Here is a 17,185-nt window from a genome sequence, read left to right as displayed (position 1 = left end):
TTTTTCTTTCATGTTATTTTTGATAATTTAACTTCAAATTTGTTTTTTTTTCTTATGTAATTCTGACCACTTCATAACGTTTTAAACATTGTGGAATAAAAAAATTGGCTAAAAGCTGGATACACCGGAATCGGTGGAATACAAACGGGTCAACTTTGAACAGAATTTCTACTCATCAGAGGAGGTTTGCTGCTGGATAGGTTAGCTCATTCACAGTGTTATGTTCTGTTTGCATCCACTTGACATACTTAGACCATGGCAGCCCAAGGTTTTTACCAATTGAGATAAAGAAAAATTTGGAGTACAGCATGGTTGCATAGCCATGGAGTAGCAGGAGAGCATAGAATCCCTGCAGCACAGAAGCAGGACATTCAGCCCATCAAGTCTGCACTGACCCTCCAAACGAGCACCCTACCTAGGCCTACACCCCCGACCTATGCCAGGGACCTCACCTAAACTGCACATATTTGGACACTAAGGGCAATTTAAAAAGGGACAATCCACCTAATCTGAACATCTTTGAACTGTGGGAGGAAATCAGAGTACCCGGAGGAAACTCACGCAGACACGGGGAGAACAATATGGGGCGCGACTTGCGAGCGTGCCAGTTAAATAGCGGAAAAGGCCAACTTTGAGATTTGCGCTGTTTGCCATCTATCCGGCCCACTCCCAGCGGCGAGTTCCGGATCTCACTCAAATATGGCGAGCATATCATGAACCGCAAGTGGCATTGATTTCCACCTTATTAGCGAGATTGAAATCAAATGTAATGGCCTCCTGGGAATTAACCGGCTACCCAGCAAGAAATCACGCGGGCAATGTTTAGTACTCCTTTTTAAAAACACTTGCTGGCTTGTTGTTCTGATTCCCACCCCTCTGCCACATTAGTTTAAACCCACTCGAACCACATGGGCAAACCTCCCAGCCAGGATATTGGTGCCCCTCCAGTTCAGGTGTAACCTGTCCTTCTTGTACAAGCCCCACCTTCCCTGGAAGACATCCCAATGATTCGAAAAACTGAAGCCCTCCTTCCTGCACCAGTTCTTTAGCCATGTATTCAGCTGCACTATATCCCTGTTGCTAGCCTCACCAGCACGTGGCACAGGGAGTAATCCTGAGATTACTACCCCAGAGGTCCTGCTTTTTAATCTCCTTTTGGGGCAGCAGGGTAGCATGGTGGTTAGCATAAATGCTTCACAGCTCCAGGGTCCCAGGTTCGATTCCCGGCTGGGTCACTGTCTGTGTGGAGTCTGCACGTCCTGCCCCTGTGTGCGTGGGTTTCCTCCGGGTGCTCCGGTTTCCTCCCACAGTCCAAAGATGTGCGGGTTAGGTGGATTGGCCATGCTAAATTGCCCGTAGTGTCCTAATAAAAGTAAGGTTAAGGGGGGGGGGGGGTTGTTGGGTTACGGGTATAGGGTGGATACGTGGGTTTGAGTGGGGTGATCATGGCTCGGCACAACATTGAGGGCCGAAGGGCCTGTTCTGTGCTGTACTGTTCTATGTTCTATGTACTTAACTCCCTAAATTGCCATTGCAGGACCCCTCGCTACTCTTTCTACCTATGTCATTCGTACCAATGTGGACAATGACCTTTGTCTAATTGCCTTCTCGTTTTAGGATGCTTTGTACCCGCTCAGAGATATCCAGGACCCTGCCACCAGGGATGCAAATTACCCTCCTGTAGTCTCTTTCGCAGCCACCGAAGCGCCTATCTGTGTCCCTGACTATTGAATCCCCAACCACTATTGGTTTGCTATGTTTTGTACCTCCCGTCTGTGCAGCAGGGCTGGTTGTGGTGCCTTCACTCTGGCCACTGCTACTGCTGTCCCCTTATGGACCTTCCCCCTCATCAGCATCCAAAATGGCATACTTGTTCGATAAGGGGACACCCAAAGGGGACCGCTGCGCTGTCTGTCTACCCCGTCTGGTGGTCACCCATCTATCTTCCTGTACCATGGGTGTGACCACATCTCTGTAGCTATTATCTATAACAATTTCAGTTAATAGTGTGCTCCTCGGTGTCTCCAGCTGCTGCTCTAACCGATCCATGCGTTCGATGAACTTCTGCAACTGAATTCACTTCCCACAGATGTAGTCCTCAGGGACACTTAAAGTGTCCACGATGCCCCACATAGTGCAGGAGTAGCACATGACCCCGCCAATTTACATCTCTCTCCCTCTTTTGGTTGGCAGATTAAAAAGGAAAAACTAGTTAGGCACTTAATAAAAAATTACTGCGCTTGCTCCCACAAATAGGCCCCCAAAAGGTAATGTCTCTCCTGGATAGTACAGATTGGTATAAAATATTAAGTCCAGTTTGCTACCCTCTAATATGTGTGAGATGAAAACAAAAACTCTTACCGTACAAAATTAAGCTCAAAATCTATTCGGTGAACCGGACACTGCTCCCGTGATTCCCGGCTGCTTCTGGGGTTCCTGTACTCTGTTGAGATGCCACTTGCCGAAGCCTCTCGAGCTGAAGCGTCACCATGCAAGCACTTTACTGCAAATTTGCAAACAGCGCACCTTTCTCTCTCTCTTTTCCTTTCTCTTGTGGTCCTCAAAGTGATTGTTTGGGGTTTAACTGTCCCTTGATAACAGCTTCTCCACAAACCACTTTCTGGAAGCACTGACCATCCAATGCAAATCTCCCCCACAGCAGCCAATCAGCATCACCACTGTGCTAGAACTGAGGAGGTGAGTAGCCATTTCCATTTTCGGACATGCAGCTCAAAGGCACTGGAGCTGCTGCCACCGTGCTCGGGGGCAGGGGGAACCCTCAGGGGGTTTGGTCTTGGTTGGGTCTGAAGCATTTCAGCTCAGGGGTTGGCCTGGGCCTGGGGGAGTGGGGAGGTGTTGAGAGGAATTTTGTGTGTGAGGCATTCAAGCCATCTTTAAATATTGTGGATACCCATAGCAGGGGCAACAGCACCTGCTTCCTGTCTGTCCACCAAACACTTCCAGGAGAGAGCCCTGTTCTTGGTTATGCGCTGAAGGTCACTTTAATTCCCCTCTGACTTTGAGCGGCCTCTAGCTCCTCAGCTGAAGCTATTGCTAATAAAGTATTGGCCTTGTTAATTGCGAGAGCATTTCACGGCTGCAGGTTGTGTTTGCTGCTTGCTCCTGCTGGTGGCTGCAAATGCCTGGTGGCTGCTGTTGCTGTTTCCCCTCTTTTCTATAGCCAGAAAGAGGACAATTTTTTTCTAAGATACCTGGGCCCTGGAACACCGGGCTCAAGGTGACATGTGAGCCTGGAAGGCAATTCAGTTTGAAGCAAGAACGCGCTAAGCGACCTGGTGCATGACATTTCTCCAAATAGGATAACTGATGATGCCATTGAAGAAATGCTTTCACAGATTGCTGATGTTGCTGGTGTGGTGCGTGCTGCATGTAACTGGCACGTCACCACGGGTTAAACACACTGGAAGTCAAGGATGTTCAAATGCATCTTGAGACCAGTGGAATATGTGGATGCCAGGATTTGGATCCGGTGGGAGTGGGCCGTGTGGGAGGGGCCTGCACAGCCGTGGCTCCTGGACAGAGAATGGCATTGATACTTGGAACAAGTAACACATTGATGGACAGATCATTTCCACGACAAAGTTCTGGACATAATAACACATTCTCAGGTGTATCCTCCACATCTGTTGAGGAACCTGTGAGGGTTGATAGCATGTGATTTTCTTTGTGAAAATGAGCTGATATAGCTTTGTAATGCTGTGATGTTTCCTTGTTGTTTAATGGTTAGTGTGATATGTGGAATGTTGCGTAGTTGATTTACAAATCTTTGTTACTATTGATTGTTTAATAAACAATATATTCTCAAGCAACTTCTGGTGGGTACACGTGCCATGTCTCAGACGACGATTAGTGCATTGCATTCCAATCAAACCTTGAAGTCTGAACAGTTTGCCTCAAAGAGCTGGGTTTCAGCACCGGTGAGTGTGTGGATCAGAGGACGGCACCTGAGCATAGTCTCCCTCGTAATAATAATCTTTATTAGTGTCACAAGTAGGCTTTCATTAACACTGGAATGAAGTTCCTGTGAAAATCCCCTAGTCGCCTATTCGGGTACACTGAGGGAGAATTCAGAATGTCCAATTCACCTAACAGCACGTGCTTGGGACTTGTGGGTGGAAACCGGAGCACCCGGAGGAAACCCACACAGGCATGGGGAGAAAATGCAGACTCCACACAGTGACCCAAGCCAGGAATTGAACCCGGGTCCGTGGTGCTATGAAGCAACAGTGCTGACCACTGTGCTACAGTGCTGCCCATGTTCTTGGCATTGAACAGAGCAACCTTGTCCTAACATCACAAACACACTTGCAACAGTTAACAATCTGCCTTCATTTAACCAAAAAAGTTTGATTGTACTATCATCAGTGAGAATTAGTGAGATGGGCTTCATATGGACTAAGGATTCCTTGTGGACCTATCACTCCATAATTTCCCTTATTCATTTTAATAAACAGCAAAATCACAAACAGATTGGCAGAGATACCCAGCCAAGTGTTTTATTCAAGTAGAAATGATTCAGATAGATTGTGCAGTTTATTTGTGATTTTATGCCGAAATTTTATTTTGAAATTTGACCTCTTGATGCAGCTCTTTAAAAGATAGAAAAGAGAGAGATAGCATAACAATACATCAGCAGGCAAGAGTGTAGACTGTTGCTCGTTCTGGTGAGTGTGCTTTACACTCAATTGGCTCTGTTTTATTCCTTAGCTCTAGAGTCGCCAGGTATCCTTATGATACCACCACGAGGTTCAAGTTCAAGTTCAGATCAATGACTCAATACACCAGTTAGTAAGGTTCAATCAAACACATTTATTATTTACACAGTAAATCGATGCTCAGGCAACTAATACTAGCGGACTAAACTATTCCTACCACTATAAGCCAATACTTATCTTCGATAAGGGAACCCACTGGATCAGGGAACAAAGGCCTCTTGTTCTGTCCTGAGACTGCAGGCTTCCCAGTTGGTACGGGCTAAGAGGTCAGGAGTGACTATTCTCGTAGCATGCGTTGGTTGGACACTTACTTGTTGGTGTAGCTGTTGGCCAGGCCTCTCCTTCTCACGGTCAAGTTCTTAGAGAGCTGCTGCAAAGGTGTTCTGCTGGGAGGGCCGGCTAAGAGAGCGAACTGGACTTGGGACCTGACTTTTATAGGTCCCAGGGGCTTCGCGCCCTTTTGGGCGAACCCCAAGCTTACTGTCAATCGATTGGATCTCATACCAATCGATTGGTATGAATCCCCCAATACTGAGGCTGTCCCTCGATCGCGGGGCGGTTCTTCCTGGTTTGTCTCCTTTGTTTCAGACTCCCGTTGGCGCCGGGAAGTCTGACCTGCTATAGAATGTCCCAAATGTAGCTAATCGTTGTATCCATTGTTCCCGGGGATCGCTCATTAATATGAAAACTGCTGGTTTCAGTGTGTCCGCTTTCTTTGCAGGCAGAATACACAGGAAGATTCTGCAACCTGCTTGTCTTTCTTAAAGTGTCCAATTTTCCCTGCGTGCTTTGTAAATCGCCATTTTGGGTCGGGAAGTGGCCAACTTCGGTGGCTACAAGACACACTGACTACGGGTTTATTTTCACTATAAATATGGCAGTTTTTCGCTGCAGTATACATGCATTCTACAGCGTCAGAGCCTGGTCCTAATTCCAGCATTGCGCAGAGTGAGAATCCAGGGAAGAGTACAGTAAGAAGTCTTACAGCACCAGGTTAAAGTCCAAAGGTTCATTTGGAACCACTAGCTTTTGGAGTGTAGCTTCTTCATCAGGTGAGTGACTCACCTGATGAGGTCTCACCTGATGAAGAAGCAATCCTCCGAAAGCTAGTGATTCCAAATAAACCTGTTGGACTTTAACCTGGTATTTCAAGACTTCTTACTGTGTCTACCCAGTCCAATGCCGACAATACCACACCAGGGGGAGAGGACATTGTGCCGAAAGTTTGGTTAGGTCTAAACTCTGGATATACACTAGTATCAGTGTGAAGTGCAAGCTACTTCACACCGACATGAACATGGTTTAATACAACCAGAAGGAAAGGTGTTTTTTTGGGGAGAAAAGGTCTTCAATTTTCACATCTCTGGGAGTTAACAGCAATTCATATATACCAAGTGATTATTTCTCCTCAGAGGAGCGAACCTTTTTGTAAAATAAAAAATACCAAGTGACAAAAGAATTGGAAAAGCCGAAAGGATTAAAGAGAGAAAGCTTCGAAATGAGGGGTCTGAGATACCGTTCAGTAAAACGGTGTCAAAAGGAATAGATTGCTAATGAATGTTTATCCGTGTGTGCGGTAACTGAGACTTAACCTTCAGCAGAGGATAGGTTAGTGAGAAAAAAGCATTTGGTGTGATGTACTGTGATTGCCTATTTGTAAGACATGGGATTTGGCATTGGACTCATTGTTAGTGTCAGCAATATTCCTTGGAGAACTTCATGAGTATAATTGGTTGGAACAGATAACGATCACATCAAAAGTTATTGAATATAATTGCTTGTGTGATACCAATGTATTTATCCAAAGCCCATGTCGCATGAAACGAAGAGTAGGCCGTCCCGTGCATTTTCAACAAAGTAGAATAGTAAATGGACTCTTGGGCAGTTAGTTACCCTGAACTCAGCGCCTCCTCATTGACTTGTTACCCGTGTTACATTCAATAATTTTCCCGTGGCGGAGGCTGCTCACCATTTTCGCCAGTGGGATCTTCCCATCCCATTAAAGTCAATGGCAATTCCCGCAGCTCGCCTGTTCCGCCACCGGGAAATCCGCAGCACAGTTCAACTTCGGTGGGCATGGATGATCCCACCGGTGAGGAGGGGTGGAAAATCCTGTATGTTCATATTCGTTCCTAAAAATTAATTAAATTAAATTATGTTTGATATATATATATGGTGCTGCACCATCAAGGAGTTCAGGTTTTAATCATAGATTTATAGAATTTACAATGCAGATGAAAGCCATTCGGCCCATCGAGTCTGCACCAGCCCTTGGAAAGTGCACCCTACCCAACCCCACACCTCCACCCCATCCCTGTAACCCAGTAACCACTCCTAAACTTTTTAGACACTAAGGGCAATTTAGCATGACCTAACCTGAACTATGGGAGGAAACTGGAGCACCCAGGGGAAACCCACACAAACACGGGGAGAACGTGCAGACTCCGCACAGACAGTGATCCAAGCCGGGAATCGAACCTGGGACACTGGAGCTGTGAAGCAAAAGTGCTAACCACTGTGCTACCGTGCTGCCCCATAGTAGACAAGTCAGTTAAAATTAACTTCAGATTTTCTTTTATCATCATTAGCAGAGCTGATTCAAACCATTGTTTCATCAAATCACTTTACCACGGAGAGATTTCTGAACTTTGTGGTCAACAAAGCTGCCAGTCAAACCAATATGACATTTTTCCATAACAGGAAGCAAGGACTGCACTTGACTCCCGCGCATCATGTACAATTGACAGAAGCTATGAACAGCTTTGACATCAAACCAGAGTAACTGAATAACCGGCAAGATGCTTTGAGTCGTGTCCAATTACTTTTCCACATTTACGAAAAAACATCATCATTTTAGTAGCATCTCCAGCTGATTATGCAGTGGTGCAGTTTTTTGTCAATAATGTTTTTATTGGGGAACGGTCCCTGTGAATGGAAACCTCCTTTCCCCCTCCCTTACATTTCCTGGTGCTCAACGAAAGCATGAATGTGAAATGGTTAGGGAGAACTTGAAACAATTAGTGGTTTTTTTTGTTCCACTTAGGTGAGCACACAAGATCAAAACACGTTCTGACTGCTGACTTATTTAAAAAAGGTCACAGCTGTACAGTTTGTCACAGGGGGTGCATTTTTCCACTTCCAAAATCTGTTAGTGGCAGCTTTGTTCCTTGGTGAGTCAAAATGCCCAGACGATCAGATGTGCAGAGCTGAAAAACATCTTTTCAATGACATATCGAAATAAAGTTTCCACAGACCTTCAGATTTCACAGCTTATTAATTAGAAAGACATAACAACCTGCCCTTCCACCCAAGAATAAATCCAAGCTGTGGTGTAATGGGAATACAATACTTCTGCCCATCTCAGGGTTATGTACGTTACATCAGATTATTTGACAAAGAATACAATCCAGACCATTACAGTAAATGCTCAGTTACAATTTTCAGCCAGCATTGGACAGAGAATACTTGAGATGAATGATTGTTTCCTTGAACCTTCCGAGCTATAGCTGTTAAGTTTTCCCTGTCAGTGGAATGAGCTGAGGAGATGGATTTATGTACCTATTAAGGCCTCTTTTGAATAAAAATCTTCAACTTTAGAATCATTGCAGAAATAATTATATACGCGCCATATTCCAATGTAACAATATTATTGCAGTCTTTTTATGACTTTCAAAAAACAACTTGACTCAGTTATGTTTTGTCAACGGAGATTAGCTGTTAAGATGAAACAAAGTAAAAATTTCTGTACACTGACAGATGGAAAGGAAGGTTTTGAATCCGAACGTGTCACTCGCTCTTATTGAAGTTCATTAATATTATCGCTGCCTTTCCCATTTTATTTTTTACGACCTGTTTGGCTGACATTGATAACTAAGATTTTCTTTTCTCTCATGACATCTTCAGGTTACCGACGTCAAAGAGAAATTGAAGTTGGCTAAGAAGTTCTGGTCCACATTGCCATACAATATTTGTAGTGATGGTAATGTTATAGCTGGGGTGCCTGAGGAAGAGGATTGCTGGAATGGACACACCAAGGGAAGGTGAGCCACACAATGGAGCAGACATTCCCATCTTCAGGAACCTGCAACTGGCTCACTCACAAACCGGTGGTCAGACTGGGTGACAGCAACTGCTGTATGTTGCTGGTGCAAGGACAGTGCTAGGAGCTGTCTAGTGTGCAGTGGCGATCAATCTTCAATGAGCCAATTAGTTCCAGTTTGGAAATTCTTGATGATGACAATGTTATTTCAGGTTGAAGAAGAATAGTGTATAATGAAACGTAATGAGTCAGGTTGAACCCACAATTAATTGATGTGCTAAATAATGCAGAACATTATGCATTGCTTGGGAAACCATTATTCCCCATGTTATAGTGAGTGATAAAGATGAGTTTTACTATAAAATATACCCCAGTTAAGTTAATTAGCCCCTTTATGACAAACATCTGGATATCTGCCATAAAGTCACAACCCTTGATGCATGTTATTTGTATCCAGGTTTCTTTATAAAGTTAACTTTAATATTATCCCATCCTGATCAGTTGTGCCATTAATGCCCCCTCAGCCCATTAAGGGCAATAACTCATATTAGTCCTGCTCACCTTCGTCCAGTATTAATCTTCTGCATATCTAACCTTGCCCTTTGCCTTTAATGTAGAAGCAACTATGACACGATGGGAATGTAGGGCATGAGTATCTAAATTTACCTAAAAGTTCCTCATGAACTAAAAATTAATATAGCATAACCCCATCATTTTAAGAATGGAAGACTGAAAAGAAATCTTCCATGTTGACTTTTAAAATAAATTGTGCTGTGCAATGTATACTAAATCAGCTTTGATCTCTGGTCTGTGCTGACGTAGTTGATCTCAGCTGGGATTGTCATGAGAATGTCACGCTTGACAAAACCTTTTTGGGATTGTGTGGTGGGGAATGTTAGTTTGGGATCTGGTCATAATCTGTTGGCCTGTTGCTGAAAAGGAGTTATGCATGCAGATCACAGCGGGGACAGATCATGGGCTTGGTTTTGAAAGCACTTGGTCAAAAAACCTATTGGCGCACTAGGCTCACGCATTAAGAAATAGCCCCTTGGCCGCAGAGTGCTGGCAGACCCCTGGAAACCAATCCCAACTTAGACAGAGCTTCAGGAGAGGAGGGTGATCACATTGGAGGAAAAAATGAGTTGATGTGCATGGTAAACTATAGTTATATCCATCTGGTTCAGAAATATCAGAAGATGTCCCACAGGTTTGTAGTTTTTCTGTGAGTCTCAGAATCCTGTTATTTGATTACATACTTTCCGTTCCAATTCGAAAATGGCTTTAAGTTCTGATTTCAGAAAATCTTTACCCAGCTGAGGACAGTTTTGTGATCACACTGAGAGAGGTCTTCCAGCTGAAATATCTCCCTATTAATGCTCAATGACTCTTTTCAGGGTTCGGTAGATTTTGAATTTTATCTTTTTTTTTATTGCTTTCTAGGAATTTGTTCTCTCCTTCAGTATCACAGGTTGTGTTAAAAGATAACTAGTTAAAGAATATACAGTCTCACGGCTGCGAGGACCCGGGTTCGATCCCAGCCCCAGGTCACTGTCTGTGTGGAGTTTGCACATTCTCCCCATGTCTGCGTGCGTCTCACCCCCACAACCCAAGGATGTGCAGAGTAGGTGGATTGGCCGTGCTAAATTGCTCCTTAATTGAAAAAAAAAACAAATTGGGTACTTTAAATTTCTAAAAATAAAAAACATAGATACAGTCCACAAAACGTGGCTCATTAGTGCATATATTTTCAGCACGATATATACCAATTTGCCTCTAAGATATCATCTCTGGTGCGAGCTGCCCATGATGCCATCTAGTGAGGGCCGAAGGGTGCAGAGAACGTCTGCCAGAATTGTGCCGAGAAGGAAGATCTTGACATCTGACAGTGTGTAACACTGGTATTTTAGACCACAATTCTCCAGTTAGCACCCTCTCCTAACTTCACCTAGCTGAACATTCAGCAACAGGAGTGAAGTGAGCCACCTTGCAGCTATTTTAAGGCATTATCAACTTCTCTGGGGTTATAATTGATTTCAACTGTTTCTTGCTGCATTTTGTACAAGTGCTTGATGGAGAGGCATTTAAAGTTGCTGAAGTCTATAATAAGAAGTTTCACAACACCAGGTTGAAGTCAAATAGATTTATTTGAAATCACAAGCTTTCGGAGCGCTGCTCCTTCATCAGGTGATGTGGAGGCAGGTTCACAATCACAGCAAATGTAGGAGAGACAAAATTGCAAGATAATTACAAATTGGAATGTGAAAAATTGGTGGAATGTGAGTCTTTACAGGTAAACAAGTCTTTACATAACAACCAGTGTGAGTGGAGTGAGTGATAATCACAGGTAATCGAAGTGTGAATTGTCTCAAGCCAGGGCAGGTAGAAGGATTCTGAAAACTGGGGCAGTATGGTGGGGGTGACATATAAAGTGACATGAACCCAATATCCTGGTTGAGGCCTTCCTCTACAAGGAATGGTCTGGAATGTGTTGACGGACTTTTCCTGACTTTAAGGATTCTGCGCAAATCACTTGCTCCAGGCATGAATTTAATAGTTTGCAACCTCCTTGGACCAGAACCTGAGAGAGAGAGAATGAGCAGAGGCGACACAAACGACAACCAGTTGCTGGAAGGAGGAGGAAGGATAGACGGGCACTCTACAGGAGGTGATTCCTCCCTAGATTGTTCAAGGAATAATTCCCTACCTGAACCTCATTCAGGAACTTCAGGCATCATCAGTTCATTAAGGAGGTCCTCACTGAAGTCTGCCACTTGCTGCAATCACATATGCAGCCTTCAAGAAGGGTATGGACAGCATTGTATAAAGGTGGACATGCCTTGAACCTTTATGCATCTGGTTCCTTGCAGGCTAGAACAGGCAGCATTTTCAACATCTCCTGGGGTGAAGGGGTTATCTTGCGAGGAAAGGTTGGGGATGTATCTCGTGAAGAATGAGAGGTAATCTTATTGAAACATTTGAGATGCTGAGGGGAATTGATGAGGTTGATGCTGAGAGGATATCTCCACATGTAGAAGAACTAGAACTAGTGAACACAGTGTAAAAATAATAAAAATAGACAGAGCTGAGGAGTATCGTTTTCTCAGAGGACCATTGGTCTGTGGAATTCTCTTCCCAAGGGAGCAGTGGAAGCTGGGTCATTGAATATTTTCTAGGCTGAGTTAGACAGATTCTTTTTTTTTTTAAATAATTTTTATTGAATTTTTCAAAATACAAACATTTTAACCCCCCCTACATTCACATTTAAATTATAACAAAACAAAGTCAAACCCCCCTACTTAACAAGAAAAAGAAAGAAGTCTCCCCCCCCCCCCTACCCGCGCGTCCCCCCCCCCCCGCCGGCGAACCGACAGTCAGACCAACTTATCATTTCTAGCAGCGTCCTCGGGCAGGCCTTGCCCGTGCCACCACCGCGACCGTACTTCCTTCGTCTTTGTCCCCCCTCCCCCCCCCCCCCTCCTCCCCCCTCCCTCCCGCCCTCCCCTCCCCTCCCGGGTTGCTGCTGTCACGGCCTCAGTTTCTATCTCTGATCTAAGAGGTCCAGGAAGGGTTGCCATCGCCTGGAAAACCCCTGCACCGACCCTCTCAGGGCGAATTTGATCCTTTCCAATTGGATGAAGTTTGCCATGTCGTTTAACCAGGTGTTAACACTCGGAGGCCTTTCGTCCCTCCACTGAATCAGGATCCTCCTCCGAGCCACCAAGGACACAAAGGCTAATATTCCAGCCTCCCTCGCCTCCTGTACCCCCGGTTCCACCCCAACCCCGAAGATCGCAAGTCCCCATCCTGGCTTGACCCTGGACCCCACCACTCTCGACACCGTCCCTGCCACCCCCTTCCAGAACTCCTCCAGTGCCGGACATGCCCAAAACATATGTGCATGATTCGCAGGGCTTCCCGAACATCTAATACACCTGTCTTTACCCCCGAAAAACCGACTCATCCTTGTCCCCGTCATGTGGGCTCTATGCAGTACCTTAAATTGAATGAGACTTAGTCTCGCACATGACGACGACGAGTTGACCCTCTCCAGGGCGTCTGCCCATGTCCCGTCCTCTATCTGTTCCCCCAGCTCTAACTCCCACTTATCTTTCAGCTCCTCTACTGGTACCTCCTCCACCTCCTGCATAATCTTATAGATGTCCGAGATCTTCCCCTCCCCGACCCAGACCCCTGATAGCACCCTATCACTCACCCCCCTGTCGGGGAGCGCGGGGAACCCCGCTACCTGTCGTCTGGCAAATGCCTTCACTTGGAGGTACCTGAACGTGTTCCCCGGGGGGAGCCCAAATTTCTCCTCCAGCTCTCCCAGGCTCGCAAACCTCCCCTCTATAAACAAGTCCCTCAGTTGTCTAATACCCGCCCTCTGCCAGCTCTGGAATCCCCCTCCTGTGTTTCCCGGCGCAAATCTGTGGTTCCCTCTTAGTGGTGCCCCTATCAGACCTCCCACTTCCCCCCTGTGTCGCCTCCACTGCCCCCAGATCTTGAGGGTGGCCGCCACCACCGGGCTCGTGGTATACCTCGTGGGAGGGAGCGGCCATGGTGCCGTTACCAGTGCCCCTAAGCTTATGTTGCCGCAGGACGCCCTCTCCATGCGCTTCCAGGCTGCCCCCTCCCCTTCCATCATCCACTTTCGTACCATCGATGTATTTGCCGCCCAGTAATATCCTGAAAGGTTGGGTAACGCCAGCCCTCCACTATCCCTACTCCGCTCCAAAAAGACCCTTCTAACTCTCGGGGTGCCATGTGCCCACACATACCCCATGATACTACTCGTTACCTTCTTGAAAAAGGCCCTGGGGAGGAAGATGGGCAGACACTGGAACAAAAACAAGAACCTCGGGAGGACCGTCATTTTAACTGACTGCACCCTCCCTGCCAGCGACAGCGGCACCATGTCCCACCTCTTAAACTCCTCCTCCATCTGTTCCACCAGTCTGGAAAAGTTCAACGTGTGGAGGGTCCCCCAGTTCTTTGCCACCTGCACCCCCAAATACCTAAAACTTTTAACTGCTCTTTTGAAGGGGAGCCTCCCAATTCCCTCCCCTTGGTCTCCCGGGTGTATTACAAAGACCTCACTTTTCCCCAGATTTAATTTATATCCCGAAAAGTCCCCGAACTCCGCTAGTATCCCCATTACCTCCGGCATTCCCCCCTCCGGGTCTGCCACATACAACAACAAATCATCCGCATAGAGCGAGACCCGATGTTCCTCCCCTCCCCTTGTCAGTCCTCTCCACCCCCCTGAACCCCTCAGTGCCATCGCCAACGGCTCAATCGCTAATGCAAAGAGTAAGGGAGATAGGGGACATCCCTGCCTAGTACCTCGATGGAGCCCAAAATATTCTGACCTCCTCCCGTTTGTTACCACACTTGCCATCGGAGCTGAATAGAGCAGTTTTACCCACTTGATAAATCCCTCCCCAAACCCAAACCTTTCCAACGTCTCCCACAAGTATTCCCACTCCACCCTGTCAAATGCCTTCTCCGCGTCCAGCGCTACCACTATCTCCGCCTCCCCTTCCACTGCTGGCATCATAATCACATTTAACAATCTCCGGACATTTGTGTTAAGTTGGCGTCCCTTCACGAACCCCGTCTGGTCTTCATGGACTACCCCTGGCACACAGTCCTCTATCCTGGTTGCCAGGACCTTTGCTAACAGCTTGGCGTCAACATTCAGGAGGGAGATGGGCCTGTAGGACCCGCACTGGACCGGGTCCTTGCCCCGCTTCAAAATCAAGGAGATCAGGGCCTGCGACATTGTTGGGGGCAGTACCCCCCCCCTCGCGCGCCTCATTGAAGGCTCGCACCAGCACTGGACCCACCAAGTCCACAAATTTCCTGTAAAACTCCACCGGGAACCCATCCGGCCCCGGCGCCTTCCCCGCCTGCATCTGGCCTATCCCTTTAATTAGCTCCTGCAGCTCTATCGGCGCCCCCAACCCTTCCACCAGCTCCTCCTGTACCTTTGGGAACCCCAATTTGTCGAGAAAGTTCTTCATTCCCCCTCTCCTCTTCGGCGGTTCAGACCTATACAATTCCCTATAGAAGTCCCTAAAGACCCTATTCACCTCTTGCCCCTTCTGCACTACGTCCCCACCCCTCTCTCTCACTCCCCCAATCTCTCTTGGTGCATCTCGCTTACGAAGCTGGTGTGCCAGCATCCTGCTCGCCTTTTCCCCGTACTCATACGCCGCACCCTGCGCCCTTCTCCACTGCATTTCCGTCTTCCTAGTGGTCAGTAGGTCGAACCTGGCCTGCAAGCTACGCCGCTCCCTTAATAGCCCCTCCTCTGGCGCCGCCGCATATTTCCTATCTACTTCTAGGAGCTCCCCCACCAGCCTCTCCCTTTCCTGCCTCTCCTTCCTCTCTCTGTGTGCCCTTATGGAGATCAGCTCTCCTCTAATCACTGCTTTCAAGGCCTCCCAGACCGTCCCCACCTGCACCTCACCTGTGTCATTCGTACCCAGATAGTTCTCAATGCCCGTTCTCACCCTTCTGCACACCTCTTCGTCCGCCAACAGCCCTACATCCAGGCGCCACAACGGGCGTTGGTCCCGCGCCTCCCCCATGTCCACGTCCACCCAATGTGGTGCATGGTCCGATATCGCAATGGCCGAGTACTCCGTGTCCTGCACTCTCGGTATCAGCCCCCTGTTCAATACGAAAAAATCGATCCTAGAGTACACTCTGTGGACGTGGGAGAAAAAAGAATACTCCCTCGCCTTAGGCCTACCAAATCTCCATGGGTCTACCCCTCCCATCTGCTCCATGAACCCCCTTAACACCTCTGCCGCTGCCGGCCTCCTATTCGTCCTGGAACTCGATCTATCCAGCCCAGGGTCTAACACCGTATTAAAGTCCCCTCCCATGATCAGGCCCCCTGCCTCCAGTCCCGGGATGAGGCCCAGCAGGCGCCTCATAAAACCCGCGTCGTCCCAGTTCGGGGCATACACATTTACCAGTACCACATTCTCTCCCTGCAGCCGACCCCTCACCATCACGTACCTGCCCTCCTTGTCTGCCACCACCTCTGCCGCCACAAACGACACCCTCTTTCCCACCAAAATCGCCACCCCCCGGTTCTTGATATCCAAGCCTGAGTGGAACACCTGTCCCACCCACCCCCTTCTCAGGCGGACCTGATCTGCTACCCTCAAATGAGTCTCCTGCAGCATTGCTACATCAGCCTTCAGTCCCTTCAGGTGTGAGAAGACCCTTGATCTTTTGACCGGCCCATTCAGCCCCCTTACGTTCCACGTGATCAATCGGGTCGCAGAGCGACCCGTCCCTACTCCCTGTCGATTAGCCATGTCTTGTCCCTTGCTCGCCCCGGGTCATCCCTTCTTTTCTGACCCGCTTCCCATAGCGATGGCCCCCCCCCCACCCCCCCGGCTCTCCCCTTCTCGTCCCTGGTCTTTCCAGCAGCAACCCGGTGTCCCCCCCCAGCCCCCCCCCCCCCCCCTTTCCCCCCCCCCCCTGGCTAGGACCCCTCCTAGCCGCGATGTACCCCACATCGTACTCCCGAGAGTCAGCTGGTCTCCGCTGACCCGGCTGCTCCTGCCACATTCCGACTCCTCCCGGTTCACCCCATCTGCGCCCGTGAAAGATCCCCTTAAAACCCCCGAGAAAGACCCGCATAATCAACCCGCTCCCCCCCGTCCCGTCTCCCCAACTTAACGGTATAAATACAAATACCCAATGGCAACTAAATACATAAATACTTAACTACATACTTAAATAACAAAATAATTAACTAACTATCAACTAACAGTGTGCCCAACCATCACCCTCCATCAAACAGTATAAATAACCGCAGATAACCATAACCCGAAAAGAAAAAAAGAACAAAAGACCCCCCCAAGCCCCCAAAGAAAAAGGGTAAGAGGGGTAAATAACTAAGGGAAATTGGAAACGGGAAAAAACACCCCATAAGAAGCCAACGACCCACAATAGAGATTTCAACAGTACAAATATACAGAAACACCCAACAACTCGAAACCTTCAAAATATTCAGAAAAGTCAACCGTTCGAGAAAAAACACCCCAAACAATCCACGAAACTGTTACCCAGTTCCGACCTGGCCTGAAAAAGAAAAGGGCCACTTGCTCAATCAAGAGTCCCCCGGCGGCTACGACCGCCGGTGCTCCCAGGTTTTAGTTCGTGTCCAACTTTTCCTCTTGTACAAAGGTCCAGGCCTCCTCTGGGGACTCGAAATAATGATGTTGGTCCTTGTAGGTGACCCACAAGCGCGCCGGTTGCAGCATTCCAAATTTGATCTTTTTCGCGTGTAGCACCGCCTTTGTCTGGTTGTACCGGGCCCGCCGCTTTGCCACCTCCGCACTCCAGTCCTGGTACACCCTTACCGTCGAGTTCTGCCACTTGCTGC

At 47.6% G+C, this 17,185-nt stretch overlaps 1 protein-coding gene across 2 annotated transcripts in view; it reads left to right on the top strand.

Annotated features, from left to right (window-relative positions):
- Positions 1-17,185, top strand: part of gpc6a (glypican 6a) — a 1,200,543-nt gene that overhangs the window by 1,165,393 nt on the left and 17,965 nt on the right. For both annotated transcript variants that reach the window (XM_038818782.1, XM_038818783.1), the window contains one exon: positions 8,640-8,776. In XM_038818782.1, the coding sequence (XP_038674710.1) occupies positions 8,640-8,776 (137 nt within the window). The remainder of the gene's footprint in view (positions 1-8,639; positions 8,777-17,185) is intronic.

This window comes from Scyliorhinus canicula, chromosome 14 (genome assembly GCF_902713615.1).
Source record: "Scyliorhinus canicula chromosome 14, sScyCan1.1, whole genome shotgun sequence".
In the NCBI taxonomy this organism is placed as follows: Eukaryota; Metazoa; Chordata; class Chondrichthyes; order Carcharhiniformes; family Scyliorhinidae; genus Scyliorhinus; species Scyliorhinus canicula.
The sequence above is the reverse complement of the archived record's forward strand: the minus strand, read 5'-3'. Positions and strand labels throughout refer to the sequence as shown.